The sequence below is a fragment of the Stigmatopora argus genome, chromosome 1 (assembly GCF_051989625.1).
Source record: "Stigmatopora argus isolate UIUO_Sarg chromosome 1, RoL_Sarg_1.0, whole genome shotgun sequence".
NCBI lineage: Eukaryota > Metazoa > Chordata > Actinopteri > Syngnathiformes > Syngnathidae > Stigmatopora > Stigmatopora argus.
The window spans coordinates 17899109-17915903 of NC_135387.1; the positions used below are offsets into that span (position 1 = coordinate 17899109).

General features: G+C 40.6%; 1 protein-coding gene across 1 annotated transcript; it reads left to right on the forward strand.

Moving 5' to 3' along the window:
• The first annotated feature begins 6701 nt into the window (after positions 1-6701).
• Positions 6702-16561, forward strand: pudp (pseudouridine 5'-phosphatase). The gene is made up of 4 exons (XM_077605459.1): positions 6702-6803; positions 7603-7821; positions 8279-8508; positions 16142-16561. Exons 1-4 carry the CDS (start codon positions 6734-6736, stop codon positions 16316-16318), a joined length of 696 nt encoding a protein of 231 aa, XP_077461585.1. The 5' UTR covers positions 6702-6733; the 3' UTR covers positions 16319-16561.
• Positions 16562-16795: the final 234 nt, after the last annotated feature.

Genomic DNA, 16795 nt, shown 5'->3' on the forward strand with positions numbered 1-16795 from the left:
CACTCAACATTATGAATATTGTCATTGGTGCATGGAAAGATAACTCTTAATGGATTAAATTGAATTTCTTATTTTTGCATTGCAATTAAACAGCGGACCCATTGTTAACAAGTATTGTCGCATTACGCTGCCGACAAGGTCAAAAATAATTCAGCTTAAATATGTTGGACATCTTCATACGCATTTTCCATCACTCCACATAGTAAATAATTTAAATTTTGGTTATTGTTACCCCCAAACTCCCTCAACATTGAAATTGAAAATAGAGATGTTTCTGAAGGAGAACTATAATTACCACAAACGTCTGTGGGATTGAGCTACTTCACAAAGCACTTCAGCTCAATGTGCTCACCACCTCCCTCTGAGTAAAAACATGGCAAACCCCATGGACTGACAGGAAGCTATACTTAATGAGGAGATGAGTACATTAGTATAAAATCCCCACCATCTTTTTCATCTTCATGAGGATCATTCTCATTGTGCTGTCCACAAATTCGCTCTAGATGTAATCATACATCCAGCAATATAACAAATTCATCATTACCGTCTAATTACTACTAAATCACGGCCTCAATCATTTTGAGGATAATTTTCTATATCGCTCTGAGAAATGCTTGTGATTAGTTGCTGTGTCTGTAATGCAGAGCCCTTTGAGGAGAGCAGGAAGGGTGGAGGTAGAACGCGTGCACAGCATACAGATCACGATGCGGCAGCCTGCTTCCACCAGAATGGAAAGTAAGTGTACTACTACACCTGTAAACAAAGACAGAACTGAAGTGGTGATACCTATTGTGCTGAATTGTAAGATTTAGTAATAAATTGATTAACATGTAACTTTTACCACCCTCTCTGGGTATTGATATCAATGGACATATGGCAGTGGTATTACGAATAAGACCGAGGCCCATCCCACTCCGGTGATTCTTCCAACTCAAGTTGACTTTTCAGTCCCAAGATAAACAAGCTTTTTTAAAAACAAATTTAAAAAGCACAATTTTCTTTTCTTTGTAGGGTCCTACTTTGAAAGTGTGAGATTTTAAACTTACAAAACATAAATCTAATTAATTTCCATTCAGTTCATGTTCATGTTGACTGGTACATGCAACAGCAGATTTCACCGTCCATTAAACACACAGGCCTAAAGACAGGCGTACTACTTTTTGATTGTCAGAGTATCAGCAACGGTCACATACCTGTCAATTTAGACATTTTCCCATATTGTATACAGCAGTGGCGGTCCATGCATTTTCTCGTAGCGCCTTAAACAAATCAATCCAACCCTCAAAAACTATTTTATGGCTATAAAACCTCGACTGCAGCTTGAGCTGCGACACATAAAAAATAATCAATAAATCAATGCACAAAAATGGGGTAAAATCCACTTCCTAGCAGCATTTAATGATTAAATACGAATATTTCCTGGGAAAAGACAGCGATGAACGTCAATGGCATACCGGCAAACATTGCCCGAAAATGGGGTAAAATCCAGCCGAAAACAGCATTTATTGATTAAATACAAATACTGGAGCTTTTTAGACATCAGAACCGGGCCCGGAGTATCATTTACCCGGGAAAAAGACAGCGATGAATGTCGAAACAGCAACAATTGCACAAAAATGGGGTAAAATCCACTTCCTAGCAGCATTTAGTGATTAAATACAAACACTGGCGCTTTTCAGATATCAGAACCGGGCCCACAATTGAAATATTATTTAGGAATATAGCCATATTATACTCACCAAAAATCCTTTTTAACTGTACACAATATGCATCCTCTTTTCTTTCTTCCTTCTTTTATATCGCCATCCAAGCTAATGCTGTAAGTCGAGCCTGTCCTGTCGTATTTCTGGCAGAGTCCATCTTGAAAATGACTTTAAATCAACACAACAATATATTTGCTTGTGCAGCTAGCTCCAGATACAGTTTGGTAGCTAGTCATAGTTGGTGAAAGCGATGACGTATCCCTACGCCTGTGACAAGGCAATGACGTATCCTTACGCCTGCGACAATACATTGTGGTGTTGCCAACTCAAAATCTGATTGGTTAAAGCAACAGTCTTATCGACGCTTGTTTAATGCAGCAGAGCCCGCAGAACTGAATGTGAAGGCTTTGAGGCAGATTTCTGACCCTGGCAACAAATAATGGCTGAAATGTGATTGGTTAAATGCTTCAATACGAAAACACACATCTGGAAGCAGTACAACCAGGGGGAAAAGCAATGAAAGGAAGCTAACAGACAATTTGGAATTATTTAATAAGTATTGATGGACAAAATATAATATATGATTCAGATATTTCTTAGGCCAGCAGAGAAGGCCTTGAAGGCCCTGACGGCCCGCCACTGCTATACAGTCTTTTGATCATCTCAAATTGTGTACACCGTAAACCAACTTTTGTACGGGATTTTTTTCAAGTACGTTTTTTTGTAAAACCGATCTCGTTTTACCCATTTTGGCTTTAATCCGGATCATCTCGGACACTGGTAGAAGGTGAAAACGTCATCGCCGACTGCTAATATTGTTATGCTTTAAGCATGATAGGCGCACGTGCATTCCCCTTTCACCTGTCTGCCTTTTCATTAAGTAAATATAGCGCCCCCCAGAAAGCAATGTACCCAGACAGTGAAGCCGTCAGCGTCACACAGCGAGACAGAATCTTAAATTTAGTGCATGCTGATTGGGCACCCCGTCCACTTTGGAGAACATTTATTTTAATCGCTTAATAAGGGGAATTGCAATCATTAGTAAGGGGAGCAATTGGCCAAGGTTGACAGTTATGCAGTCATCTATTTTATTTTCCTAAAGTGCCAAACTATGATAGTTGTTGTCAAAATCACAAGGGCAGTTGTTGCAGTAAGTGCTTTAATCAATGTCAAATACATGGAATTCCACAATCAAAGCATGAGCTAGAGTTTCCGAATTTGAGCTCATGTCTTTAAATCATGGCTCAAGGACAACACTTGCACTGTTTGACTCTTGACTTGATTCCTACAGGGGACCAGTATTGATCCGAGATGCTGAATTAGCATTTCATATCAGTGTTCCTCATTTAAAATGGTGATTGCTGATATCTCACCCAGGACAAATGGTCAACTGGGGATTTAGACCTGAGGGCGATACCAATCAGCAGCAGGGCGTTAACGAGCTTATCACCACAATGTAAAGAGAAGCCTGTTTGTGTGTGTATATGTGTGTTTAAATCTCTGGGATGCTTTAGGGCCTATCTTTCCTTTAGCGATGTCTCGGTTATTTATCAAAGGATCATCTGGACGAGAAGTGCAAATGGGTGCATAATCTGGTGAATGTCTGCGTGTCTGCATTAAAGCATGATGATTTTTCTGTCACACTGGGAAAACACAGGATTTGTCCTGATCATCGCAAGGAAAGAACTTATTGATTTACAGCAGAGCAAAATAAATTCATTTGACAGAAATCAGGGTGGACCCTGCCTGGGCCAGCCACCAAAGCAGCCTGGATAATGAATGAATAAATGAATTTCAGGCCTTTTCTTTGATGTAAGTGTTGAAGCTGTATGGTGTATGCCATCAAACAAAGCACCAAAGTCTTTTGTCTGACTTGATAAATGCATGAAGATCATGTGTCATACAATTGATAAGTGACTTGCCATTTATTAATGACAACCTTCCATAGAAATAAACACAATGGCTCTAAATGATTCCGCGCTCCAAAAACTCAAAGCTGCTGGGACACACTGAATCAATAAAAACACCACAAAATAATTAAAGTTTTAGTGTAGCTTCAAAGTATCTATAAAGGGATTATGGAACACCCAAACTTGCTTAAATAGAATCGTTTGAGTCAAACCCATCTGGGGACTGAAAAGGGAATGGCAAGTCTGCCACTGTTCAACTGGCCCCGTGTTAGTACACAATTTGTCTGGCTGTGTCAGTGTCTCATTCAGCAGGGAGATATAAAAACTAACGCCGTTGGAGTCAATAATATCGCCACATCAGTATTCATACCTTCCGACACAGTTTTTGTCAGATGTAGCAACATCTAGGTATCTGGTGGTTGCTATCTTTCTTTTGGTTCAATTGCTGTCTCCTCTGCATCATGTTTGTATTACACTGAGTTTAGGAGTTTGAGAAAGAAGAAAAACAAAACAAAGAATGTTATGGTTTGTTGGATTCTTCCAGAAACCTCATTGTTCATGTATTAACTTACTAGTTTTCTACTTGTAGACAATCCAAACATTTTCCTGCTGATTTGCACATGAAATTCCATCAATAGTTTTCCTCTCAGAGTTAATTAGATCTGGAATTCTTCATTCCTGAGCCATGAGAAGATTTACACTTCTAATTGAATGAGAATGCCGTGAGGTTTTTACGAGCACTTCAATGATCCTCTAAGGCAGATTGTTGTTTTGTTTGTATAGTACGGTGAAAGATCAAACAGATAGATGTAAATGTTATGCGCTTGTAACCCGTTCACAGAATTATTTTCATATAACTATTGAGTAATTAAATCCCTAACTAACTCTACTCATGAAGTTGATGTCCCCTTATTTACTTTGGAGGTGGTTATGTTGCTATTCAAAGGAGAGTAGATGTAGATGACTGTCAGGTGGTATCAGGGAACCAAATAAGGACACACTTGAGGCTGATGTTTGGAAACGTGACCCCTGGAGAACGAACACAGGCAGATGTGCAAAAAGATAAAGGGGCTCAGGAAAATAGTCTAGGGAAATTTATAGGACTATTCTAATGGCCATAGCAAGAGTGGTGTAACAGTGCCAGACAAGTCCCATTCGAGCTCCTTTTATATTCTTAGAGTCATCTGAGACATCCAGCACCAATGTTTGCTCTGTTGAATTCTTCTGCTTTGTTTGATGTATTGGTGTCTTACACTTTTCATGCTGAAATAATTTGAAAACTATTTGTGTTACTGTTGCAAGTAGTTTTGCCAACTCCCTAAAAAAAGACACCTCATGAAGTCAGCTTGCCCAAAAAACGTCACCACTTAATTATTTAGTTGTATGTGAAAAGTGTAAACTCTTGCATTAATTAGGTGCATAATGGAGTGATATAAGCATGTGGAAAAACAATAATTATCAGCAAAAAATGCTATATTAAAAATAAATCTCTGCTTTTCTTAATTGAAAATAGTTTAACATGCCCTAGGTATCTGGTTTGGTCTAATTCTACTCAACACAACGTCATATGATCAGTTATTATTACTCTACAATCTATTCCATTACTATAGTAGGCCAATACATGCTTGAAATATTTAAAGCTGTCAGTTCCAAGAACATGAGTGCCATTGGGTGTCATTTTCACACACATGCACGGAAATAATCTACAATTGAAATGATCATGTCTGATTTTCTTTGCTCTATCCATTCCAGGTAAAAAGTGGAAGAGAATCCCTTGCAAGATCAATACATGACACTTACTTTTGATTCTGAACATGGGACGATTCTGTTTTTCAAGGGACAATTGGCTCTTCTAGATTCAAGTGTGTCCATTCCAACAACCGTGGAATCACAAGCCTGAAAAAGTTTTCCAGCTCTTAAACCTGGTGAACTGTTGTCAGTATTTTTGGCACCGAGTCTAAGATCATTTGTGAAACGATTATTTCAGCTCTGGCACACAACGCAATTCAGATGCGATTGTTTTATTTTGTAGTCATGTTTGCTCAGCCAGGTGTGATTCATTGGGCTCTGTCACAATACCACTATACCTCAATAAACATTGTTTATACGCCATTTGCATCAATATATGGCTGCTTTAATGACAATCCAGGGGCACCTTGCCCTTGAACAGAGACAGGGGGCATCAGGACACAGACAGAGAACTCTCCAGGGCCATGGCTCTAAAACAGGCCTGGCAAACACGTGGCTCTTGAGCCGCATGCGGCTCCCGGCCAAAATAAACGCGGCTCTTTTACTTCTTATCATATTTTGTATATACTTTCCCTCGTTTCATGTTTTTCCTTATTTGTATTCCCTCTTAAAACACACTCAAATTCATCAGGGCCCATTAAAAACAAACAATAAATCCCATCTCAACTCATTTTCTGAACCACTTTATCCTCATTAGGGTCACGGGGGGTGCTGGAGCCTATCTCAGCTGACTCCGGGCCAGAGGCAGGGGACACCCTGAACTGGTGACCAGCCAATCACAGGGCACAAGTAGACGAACAACCATTCACTCTCACACTCATAACTAGGGGCAATTTAGAGTGTCCAATCAGCCTACCATGCATGTTTTTGGAATGTGGGAGTAAACCGGAGTACCCGGAGGAAACCCACGCAGGCCCGGGGAGAACATGCAAACTCCACACAGGTGGATCGATCTAGATTTGAACCCAGAACCCCAAAGCTGTGAGCCCGACGCACTAACCACTCGCTCTACCGGGCCGCCCCAAATAATAAATTATACTCCATAAATAATTTGGCAGAACGATTTTTTTTAATGGTGCTTTTGACGTAAAGTGTGGCTCTTTGACGCTCACAGATTAAAATGTTGGCTCTTTGTGTCTAATTTGTTGGCCACCCCTGCTCTAAAACAATGAGACATACACAACATATGAGAGAGATATACAATTATCCATCCATATCTATTCCCCTGGTGGCCCTTTTCAGATATTTGATGAATTATGTACTGTGCTTTATGTATGTGGAATTTTGCGCTTGCTGCTATTTTGGCACTTTCCGTATCCCCTAGTTCAATGACGTCACACGTCAATACAACGCGGAATTAAAGTCCAAAACATGTCGGTAACAGGTAGCATCTACAAACCTGTGAGCCATGTCATATTTGACATGGATGGATTGCTGTTAGGTACCCTGCAACACTCGCTTACGCACGAAGTATATATAATTTACTTTAGCGACGATGCGAAATAATAATAGTACAGAAACGCGCTATCTTGTATTGTAATAGTAGGTTATACATTCAGGAAGTATACCTGCTCACCCTGCAAAAACATAAACCATGTGCTGGTAGTAAGCACTTTTCTTGTGTTTTGTCGCTGGTTTTGCATCTGGATCTGCAAGATCAGCAGAAAAATGCAACAAATCCTCTATGGATGCTTACCAGCAAATGCTTTATATGGCAGAGATTGACATGATTTAAAGATATGATGGCTTCTTATAGTAATAATAATAAAAATGAGACTATTATTATTAATGATTACGAGCGGTTAATGCGTTGGACTCAGTTCTGGGGACAAGGGTTTAATCTCAGGTGTGTCCTCACTGTATGAAGTTTGCACATTCTCCCTGGGCTTTTGTGGGTTTTCTCCGGGTACTCCGGTTTCCTCCCACATCCCCAAAACATGCAGAGTAGGCTGGTTGAACACTCTTAATTGCCCCGAAGTATGAGTGTGGCCGTGAATCGTTGTCCACCTAATTCTGCCCTGCAATTGGCTGGCCTCCGATTCAGGGTGTCGCCCGCCTGGTGCGCGTTGATGGCTGGGATAGGCTCCAGCACCCCCGTGACTCGTGTGAGGATAAGTGGTTCGGAAAATGAATGAATAAATATTATTATTACTCTTTTCCATGTAATTTACACTTTTTCGTTGTAAGAAATAATTTTAGTTTAAAGTTTATAATTTTGTGGTTATGTGTTCTCATTTTAGACACGGAGCGGCTGTACTCTGTATCCTTCCAGGAAGTGTGTGACCGGTTTGGGAAGAAATACACATGGGGAGTGAAGTCCAGAGTGATGGGCGCGAAGGCTTTGGAGGCAGCTCAAATTATTCGAGACACTTTGGAGCTTCCGATAACGGCAGAGGAACTCGTTTCTGAAACCAGACAAATACAGGAGAGAATATTTCCTTCAGCCAAACTCATGCCAGGTTGGCAATGTTTCATTCTCATTTTATTGTTATCATTTTATTCCCACAAGTTTCAGCCTTTATAGTGCTAATCTGGATCTCACATATTCAATTTTATGGCGTTTGACATATATATTAGGAGTGGGTCTTGTTGAAAAAACTTCTAATTAATTAGCGACATTCTAATTAATTCATTGTGATTATTCACATTTTAATCACACAATGCTATTTTGTTCCAAAATCTTACTGAGGACTAGTGTAAATATTGTTAACACTAAACAAATACATTTGAACAGATTCATGAAACAAATAAAAATTAAGTATCCCTGTCCAAATTGAAAAAAAAAAACAGTTAAACAAGATGAAATGAACTTTCTTCTCCCTCGAGTTTTTCTGAACAAAAACATATTCCTTCTCTAGAAAAGTGTTGATGCATGCAGTGATGAGGGTGAGTAAGGGTTACTCTTGTCTAAAAAAGGTGCAGAGAAGTTGGTGAACCATTTGAAGAGACATGGGATTCCTATTGCTGTAGCGACTAGCTCAGCTGCTGTGACGTTCAATTTGAAGACAAGTCAGCACAAAGATTTCTTTGCTTTGTTCAACCACATTGTCCTGGGAGATGATCCTGAGGTGAAGAATTCTAAGCCCCAGCCTGACTCCTTCCTTGTTTGTGCCAGGAGATTCAAGCCCCCAGCTTCTCCAGATACTGTGAGCCTTTATTTTCTCATATTTAATCAATTCTGTTCAAACCAAACCCAGGCAATCCAACAAGCCAGTCGTGGGGTTGCTGGAGCATTTCCCAGCCGACTTTGGTCTTCATTCGATTAATTACACTACTTTTTAAATTGATTTGTTTGATAATGATTCCTGCAGTTTTGACCTTAAAAAAATCATTATTTACAGTATACAATATTTATATTTATTTAGAATACATTAAAACAGTAGGGTCGGCCCGGTGCAATGAGTGGTTAGGGCGTCGGCCTCATAGCTCTGGTGTCCTGGGTTCAAATCCAGGGTCGGTCCACCTGTGTGGAGTTTGTATATTCTCCCCAGGCCTGCGTGGGTTTCCTCCGGGTACTCCGGTTTCCTCCCACATTTCAAAAACATCCATGGTAGGCTGATTGGACACTCTCAATTGCCCCTAAGTATGGGTGTGAGTGTGCATGGTTGTCGTTTGTCCTCTTGTGCCCTGCAATCGGCTGGCCACCGATTCAGGGTGTCCCCCGCCTCTGGCCCGGAGTCAGCTGGGATAGGCTCCAGCAACCCCCGCAACCCTAATGAGGATAAAGCGGTTCAGAAAACGAGATGAGATGAGATTACAACAGTAACTAATTTGACTGAGAATATTGATCTCAAATTACGTGACTTGGAAGTCAGTCAGAACTCTGTTTTTATCTGTGGTTGACAAAAGAAGTGTTTCGCTTGCACCAACTAAGTATCTGCGGTGGTTTAAAATCTAAATGTATGTGACATTGGCGTGACACTCATAAAGACCCAAATTGTCTATGCTTGCGTTAACAAAGGCTCAATTAATTGGTAGCCAGCAGCATAGCTTTTTCTTCTGTTAGACCTTGCTCTGTTAAAGCACCTGATTCAGCTCTATTGGTCATTAGAAGATGCATGACTTGGGTTCATGGGCAGGTTAAGATCCTGCATATTTTAAGAAACTGGCTTCAGAAAGGGGGCATGCGGTTGACTTTCAAAGATTTGTTTAGGTGTCAAATGCTACTTCAAAATTTCCATGAAAAGAGTAACTTTGCTAGATGAGTGAGACTCTCTTAACTGATGCATCAGGGGGGAATAACGACAAAATGGGCTCGTGTGTCGTAGAAAATTCTGACTTCCTCGTATCATCCTGACATTTGTGTTCTAATTGAATGCGTAGATTCGAGTATTTGGCAGCAGTTATCTAACCATCCCTCTTCAGTCACTTTAAAGGAGTTCTTCCTACTAATAGGTCTGCCTGTGGCACTACACACCTGATTCTTTTTGTCTGCAGACAGCTGTGGTTCAGGCTGGCATTTTTCTTGATGAGATATGAAACCACAGCCTAGGGGTGAAAATCGGCAGCGTTCAGTGGAATAACAAATGGTGATGCATCTCTCTGGCACAGAATCTGACAAGCCAAATTTGTGCGTTGCTGTATGTGTGTGTGTGAACGTGTAGGTGGGCATGTTTGTATTTTGATAATGTAATAGGTCGTTGTGGAGTAGATAGAAAACGTGCTTTTTAAAATGGTCCAAAAAGGGCTAAAAGCCCTATCTTTACAATTCTATACATCTTGTATTTACAGTTAACTTTATGCTGATCAATAATATATAGTCCGTTATCTGTGCAGTTTTTTTATTTTATTGCACTCGTGTTTGCAATCAAATTGACACTATAAAGGGTAGGTTTTCAAATTGGTGAAGGAGTGATGTCACACTGCGCCTTATTATACTCGTGTCGACACTAGCTCGTGAACTAAATGCATCCCTGATGTTCCTCAGGTTCGATGGTGCAGGCTCATCTTTCCATCAATTTACTTTATAATACAGATTTCTTTAAGATAATGGAGTGTGAAATGTTCTCCTTGGTCACAGCTTTCTCATCTTCTCTTGGGAATTCAATGCGCTAACAGAAACCAGAACATGCACCAGAAGATGTGCGTGTTGGAATTGTATTTCTGCGAGAATAACTCGCTTAGTCTGTTAGGGTGCATTAATCCCGTTTTTGTCTGTTCACATGCATTTTATGTCCAGCTTCAATCAATGTAGTACACAAATGCAATATGAGTAGCTCTGCGCAAAACATTAATCGCAGTAAAGCAAACTATGTGATATCCTATTATATACAAAGGGTGGGCAGGTGCATCCCAGACGCCCTCACTCAACCCCCTAGGCACAACTCTCATTTAGTGCTGCACCTTCGTGGCCTCATTGATGAGTAACATTGCAGAATCGCTGCCATCTCAGCAGAAAGAATAGTAAGATGGTGAAAAAGTGTATGTACTCTCTCGTACGGTGAACAAAAAAGATATCATTTTTTTTTCCCTAGAATCCAGACACAGTGCTTTTGATAAGCCAGAAGATTTTACCATAGGTTCACATAGACCTTTGAGTAAGATTAATGAAACAAAAGCAAGTTCACGCTTACACCGACCCAGAGCGGTGCGAACTAGTTCTGCTCCTGCCATTAATCAAAAAGGCATTCCCTCTGGCAGCAGTGTTATAATCTAGCCATTCAGATCAGGCTCGATTAGGACAAGAACTTTTTTTTTCTTTTTGAGAGACAAATTGGCCCATTATTGCCAGACAAATCTCACCGTATACACCTGCTATCTTCATCAAACACACATGAGCACTGGGGTGAGAGAAGCAATTAGGAAACTATGTTAAATTGTATGCCAGACCCTGCAGATAGGGATTTTGTTTGTAATCTGTGGGTCACCTCTGATTTCTTGATCTTGGTCTTTTGACTGCTGTCGTCTTCTTTGTTGTTATGCATGGTCATGCTGTCATTGAATTCATATTCTGAGCCATGGCTGCCTTGCTGGGTTTCTCTTTTGTTGACAACGCTGATGCCTCCATATATAAAAGCAGTTGTCGGTACTCAGTCTAAGGAATTATAATTTCACACTTGTGCAAAGTGTATTAAAATTCCAGGTAAGTGTTTCTGCCATCAGTAGTACATGCTAAATCTGCTGCTGAATTGCAAACTGATATGGTAGCAAGAGATGATAACATAACACTTGGCAGAGTCCTTGATACTCTGATTCACACTGAGTAGTGAAAATGTACAATTTTATAATATCAAACATTGAATTACTTAAAATGTAAAATAAAAATGCATATTTTCATAATTTCTAGGTATAGGCAAATACCTCAATTTATTGATCGTAGATGCATATTTCACTTCTTGGAGGGTGTTTGAAATAATAATTCAGGAATTCAGGAATCGATCCAAGGTCAGTCCTCACTGTGTGGGGTTTGCATGTTCTCCACGGATTGCCTGGGCTTTCCCCAGGTACTCCGTTTTCCTCCTTTACCCCGAAATATGGCAGGGTAGGTTGGTTGAACACTCTAAATTGCCCCTAGTTATGAGTGTGAGGGTGAATGGTTGTCCATCTCCTTGTGCCCTGCGATTGGCTGGCCCCCGATTCAGGGTGTTCTCCACCTGGTGCCCGTAGTTAGCTGGGATAGGCTCTGGCTCCCCCCGTGACCCTTGTGAGGATAAGCCATGACCGAACGTTTCTTCGAAAGACGTTTGGTCCCCGGACGTTTGGTCGAACGGACGTTTGGTCGAACGGACGTTTGGTCGCCGGGTTCGCTCGCTGTCAAATTATGACAGAGAGTTTACTGTTGATATTTTGATATTAGATATTTAGATATTAAACTCTCTCTCTCTCTCATGATTATAATTTTGAGAGCTGGTTTCAATAGTAACAACCCGGCGACCAAACGTCCGTTCTACCAAACGTCCGGTCAACCAAACGTCCGGTCGACCAAATGTCCGGTCGACCAAACGTCCGGTCGACCAAACGTCCGGTCGACCAAACGTCCGGTCGACCAAACGTCCGGTCGACCAAACGTCCGGTCGACCAAACGTCCGGTCGACCAAACGTCCGGTCGACCAAACGTCCGGTCGACCAAACGTCCGGTCGACCAAACGTCCGGTCGACCAAACGTCCGGTCGACCAAACGTCCGGTCGACCAAACGTCCGGTCGACCAAACGTCCGGTCGACCAAACGTCCGGTCGACCAAACGTCCGGTCACCAAACGTCTCTTGTCGAAACGTGAAAATGAATGAATGAAAAAAAGGCAGATAAATAAATAAAACAATTAGTTCTATTATTCCCCATATATGTCCTTTTTTCTCGCTATTCCCTCAAACATTTTTCTCCCTGGCTGCGTTTTCAATACAAATTAGAATATAAACAACCAGAGAGTGTATTTTATTTCCAAATTCCCTGTTGCCCAGCAAACAAACCTTCAAAGCCTCCATTCTGCATGACCTTGTAGAGAGCCAGGACAGATAAAAATAAATAAGTAGTAGTTATACTGTGTAATGTGCCCATTCAGAACCAGCATGACATACAGTCATACCTCTTAGGTGGCCGAATCAAATACAGTAAGTCCTCAGATGTCGCTGATAATGTAGACCAGACTTGGCCGCGATAATCTCTGTATCAACATTTTAGCCACATTGCTAAGGTGGAGAAAATGCAGTTTTTACTATGCAGTTAATGTGAGAGATCAACTTAGATTATTGGCTATGTCACATGGGTGATAGTACTTTTGAATCAAGACTAGGGGTGGTATACTTGGCGTGATTTTTATCAGAAAAACTTTCTTGAATTTGAAGGTTAAAACTTGAGACTTTCTTATGACTTGATCCTCACTGGCTCACTCCCACCTCGGGTACTAAACTGTTTGCTCCCTTTTTATATAGCCTACCATTAACACTGACTACTATTTGTGGTCTCTGCAACAGAGAACAGCGATAGTGATATGTTTCACCCTCCTTGCGTGAGCTTATCCCTTGGCTTCAAGATCATTTAGGGAATGTTGCGGACAATCTGTCATTGCCACTTACTCACTTGCCATTGGTTGCGATACACGCCTGATGCTCATTGTGTTTTCTACGGTCTCAAACACAACGGCAGAGTCGTGATTTATGTGCTTTAACACAGATGTAGGCGTCAGCCTGTTAACGTTTCAGTTTGTCAGCTGTGCATCTTGGGGTCGATAGGAGTAATATTTTCCGAATCAGTGAGCGTGGCCGTTTCAAGCACAATTTGTGTTGATATAGGTTGCAAGAAAGCACAGTACCTCTCAGCATCACACAGCATGGATACATGTACCATGCTGTGTCATGCCGAGCGGTCTTGTTAAAAGTCCTTACATGTACATCTAAAGAAAAATTATTATATAATGGCTTCTCTGAATATATTTGACTCTCTGGAATGCCTGCTCACATATTGAATGGAAAGTTCTATCAATTTTACACATTTCTTTCACTATTCAAAATGTAGCCACATTGTGACTAGGAATGGTGAGTGCTCAAATGGAAGTTTCTGCACAACAGTATGTTGAAAGAACAACATATTTAGTCAATTGCTGAATATATTTCTTGATCTAAATCTATCTAAAGAATTCTCCAACTTCTCCAGTTTTCCTTTAGAGTCAATGACCTTCATTGCTTTTCAAATAAGAAGCTATCTTTACCTTTATCTGAAAAGTGTGCTTGGGGCCACTGGGCCAAATTGATCTTTTTCACAAAATTTTCCATGGCAGTTTGAGCACTATAAGCCATGAGTTTTTTATTTGAACTCTTCTGCTTTTTAATCAAGCGGCTTATTCATGGATTTCTTTATTTTTTTAATTATTTTTTTACAAATAGAATGACTTTCAACTTTTCCCCTCAGGGGCCAAAACAGCGAACCAGTCGATCCAAATGATAGATATGGCACAGCTTTTAGGCCGGGTGCTCTTCTTGACACAACCCAGACAAGTGAGGTTCATATTTTCTCGTTAGAAATAAAAAGATGACATTTTCATTTCGCTCTGTGGCCTAATACATTATGAGGATGTTGCCACATGCATTTCTCACAACTAGCGGGAATTTCCACATTAGCACACAGTTGGTGTTTTTTTTCCAAACACACCCTTGACTAGTAACAACTCCATAGTCTCCGTTTGTGAGAAAACTAGTTAATGTCAGGTACCTCTCGACTTGTTGCAAAGAGAAGACCCTTGCTACCACTAAAGAAGAACCATTTATTTGAAAAGAATGGCTATACAAATTTTCCCATGACCTACTCTGCACAATCAGGAATAACAATACAATAACAGCTGAATTGTGCCAAAGGCAAGCTGTGTCGGAAGCCGATCATCTACATGCCGCACTTTCTCACAGCATTTGGTGCATTCATGTGAATGACACCGAGTCCCACGTTTCAGTCCATTCAAATGTTTTCCTTTATCCTCTCCCACATCATCTTTCTATATGGAGTAACCCGTTTCTTCCTCGACAAACAAACACTTCTTATGGTATTAAAAAGGTTTACAATACAACATACAGTATGAGGAGTCTCAAAAGACCCAGCAATGCATGTAAAGTATATCCCTCGATAATATTGCTTAATGTGGAGGAGGTGAAATGCTGATGTCGTTCTTTTGGGAAGGGGCTATTCCAAGTCGAGTTTGGATGCATTGCAGCAGGCCTTGGAAATTCAGCAGGGGATCAGATCATTATTTTCCCTTCTGTAATTAGTGCATGCCTTAAAGCCTTCACTTAATTAGTTTAATAAATGCTCTGATTTTTATTCAGCAATCTAGTAACCCTGCCACTTCGTACAAAAATAAACTGCAACTAATTATTGGAGAGGATGCATCCTGACTACTCACGAGGTGTCCTTGAGCAAGAAATCTGAATGCAGTATTTGCGTGCCTACTTCACAGTTACATTAAATGCATGGTTTTTTTCTGTTCTGTGTGCAACGGAATTGTCAGATAATGTATTCACTAAATTTCATTATAAAGAATCGAAATGGATAGAGTAGATTTTCATTTTTCATTTCTCCTTATCAAGGGTATTTGTAGTTAGTGCAGGAATGGAACCTTTTTTAGTTGGTTTTTAATTTATTTTATTCATGCTATGCAAACACACATAAACTCGTCCTACTTCTGTCTTCTTCTTGAGTAAATTTGTATACAGAGAAGGTCCAGCACATATTTGTCAATGGAAGAAACCTAAAAAAGAACAAGGAGTGCAGGGCAGGTGTCTGTTGCTGTGAGTTGAGGTTGCATTAACTGTTTTGCACCCCCCCCATTAAGGACTAGTTTGACCCAAATAAAATAGAAATTACAGTTGTAGTCAACTTAATCCAACTGAATGGCATACTTTTGTCTCTAAGGGAAGCATGAGCACCTGGTGCAAACCTGCCTAGTTCTGGGTTCCATAAACGTAATGCTGTATATGCAAAGTCAGGGGGAAAAGTCAGGTTAAAAATTGTCTGATAGTCTGGGTTGCTCTAACTCTTAAAACGTCATGACTCATAGCTCTTGAAAGCCTATAATGCCTCCAATGGGTTTTCATGCAGTGTATACAAATTTAAACAAATCCAATGGCGTAAGGCTGGTGGGGGCATCGTCCTTCCAATTGCAGTTTTATGGGTATATCGCCTCCCTTAGTCAACTGCACTCCTGCGAGAAATGTCAAGCTCATCAGATTGAAAATGGAAACGATGCCTCCGAGTCCCATTTGCTTGCATTTTCTTTGCTCTCCGCTCCACCGTCCGCCTAATAGGCTTATGGAATGGTTTGATTTTGTTGTCCCCTATCTTGTTCCCTCAAACAGTGTTTGGTATTTGAGGATGCTCCCAATGGCGTGAAGGCGGCCCTGGCTGCGGGAATGCAGGTGGTGATGGTCCCAGATGAGAACTTGGACCCAGTTCTGACTCAAGGCGCCACGCTGAGGCTTAAGAACATGGAGGATTTTGATCCGCAGCTCTTTGGTCTCCCAGCATTTTGCTGAACCCCAGGAAGCATAAAAAAAAAATTACAGTGATCTTGGTTATTTTGTAATAATCGTTGCCTGCAGACTCAAAATTAATGTTTTGGCAATTTAACTTTTTGTAAAATCTTCGACCTCAGACTACAATACCTTAAGGGGTAACGCGCCTTATGCAAAATGTTCTTTTCATTTGCCTTGTTACATTTAGATGGGTGTGTATGCCCATCTAACAAATGCCAAATTAAATATACCAAGTTAACCTTTTGTGAGATCCCTTTTTTATTTGCAAAACATTAGTATTGACAGTTTGCCAAACCTATGTATCAGTGTGGCGGATGTACCTACTTCTACTTACGTCGATTGACTCAGTCCATCACTTGACATCTAGGCTGAGTGGAGGTATGCCATAAATACAAGCAAGAATGGTACTATAACTTGACCAGCAGACTACAACACCAAAGACGAAAGGTAAGCAGAGCAGCATAGAGTTTTGTTGGA

Excerpts from the sequence above, each read along its gene's own strand:
- pudp (XM_077605459.1), top strand. The coding sequence starts at position 6,734 with ATGTCGGTAACAGGTAGCATCTACAAACCTGTGAGCCATGTCATATTT. Across the intron at positions 7,822-8,278 it reads TTCAGCCAAACTCATGCCAG|GTGCAGAGAAGTTGGTGAAC; the intron begins GTTGGCAATGTT and ends TGTCTAAAAAAG. Across the intron at positions 8,509-16,141 it reads CCCCAGCTTCTCCAGATACT|TGTTTGGTATTTGAGGATGC; the intron begins GTGAGCCTTTAT and ends TCCCTCAAACAG.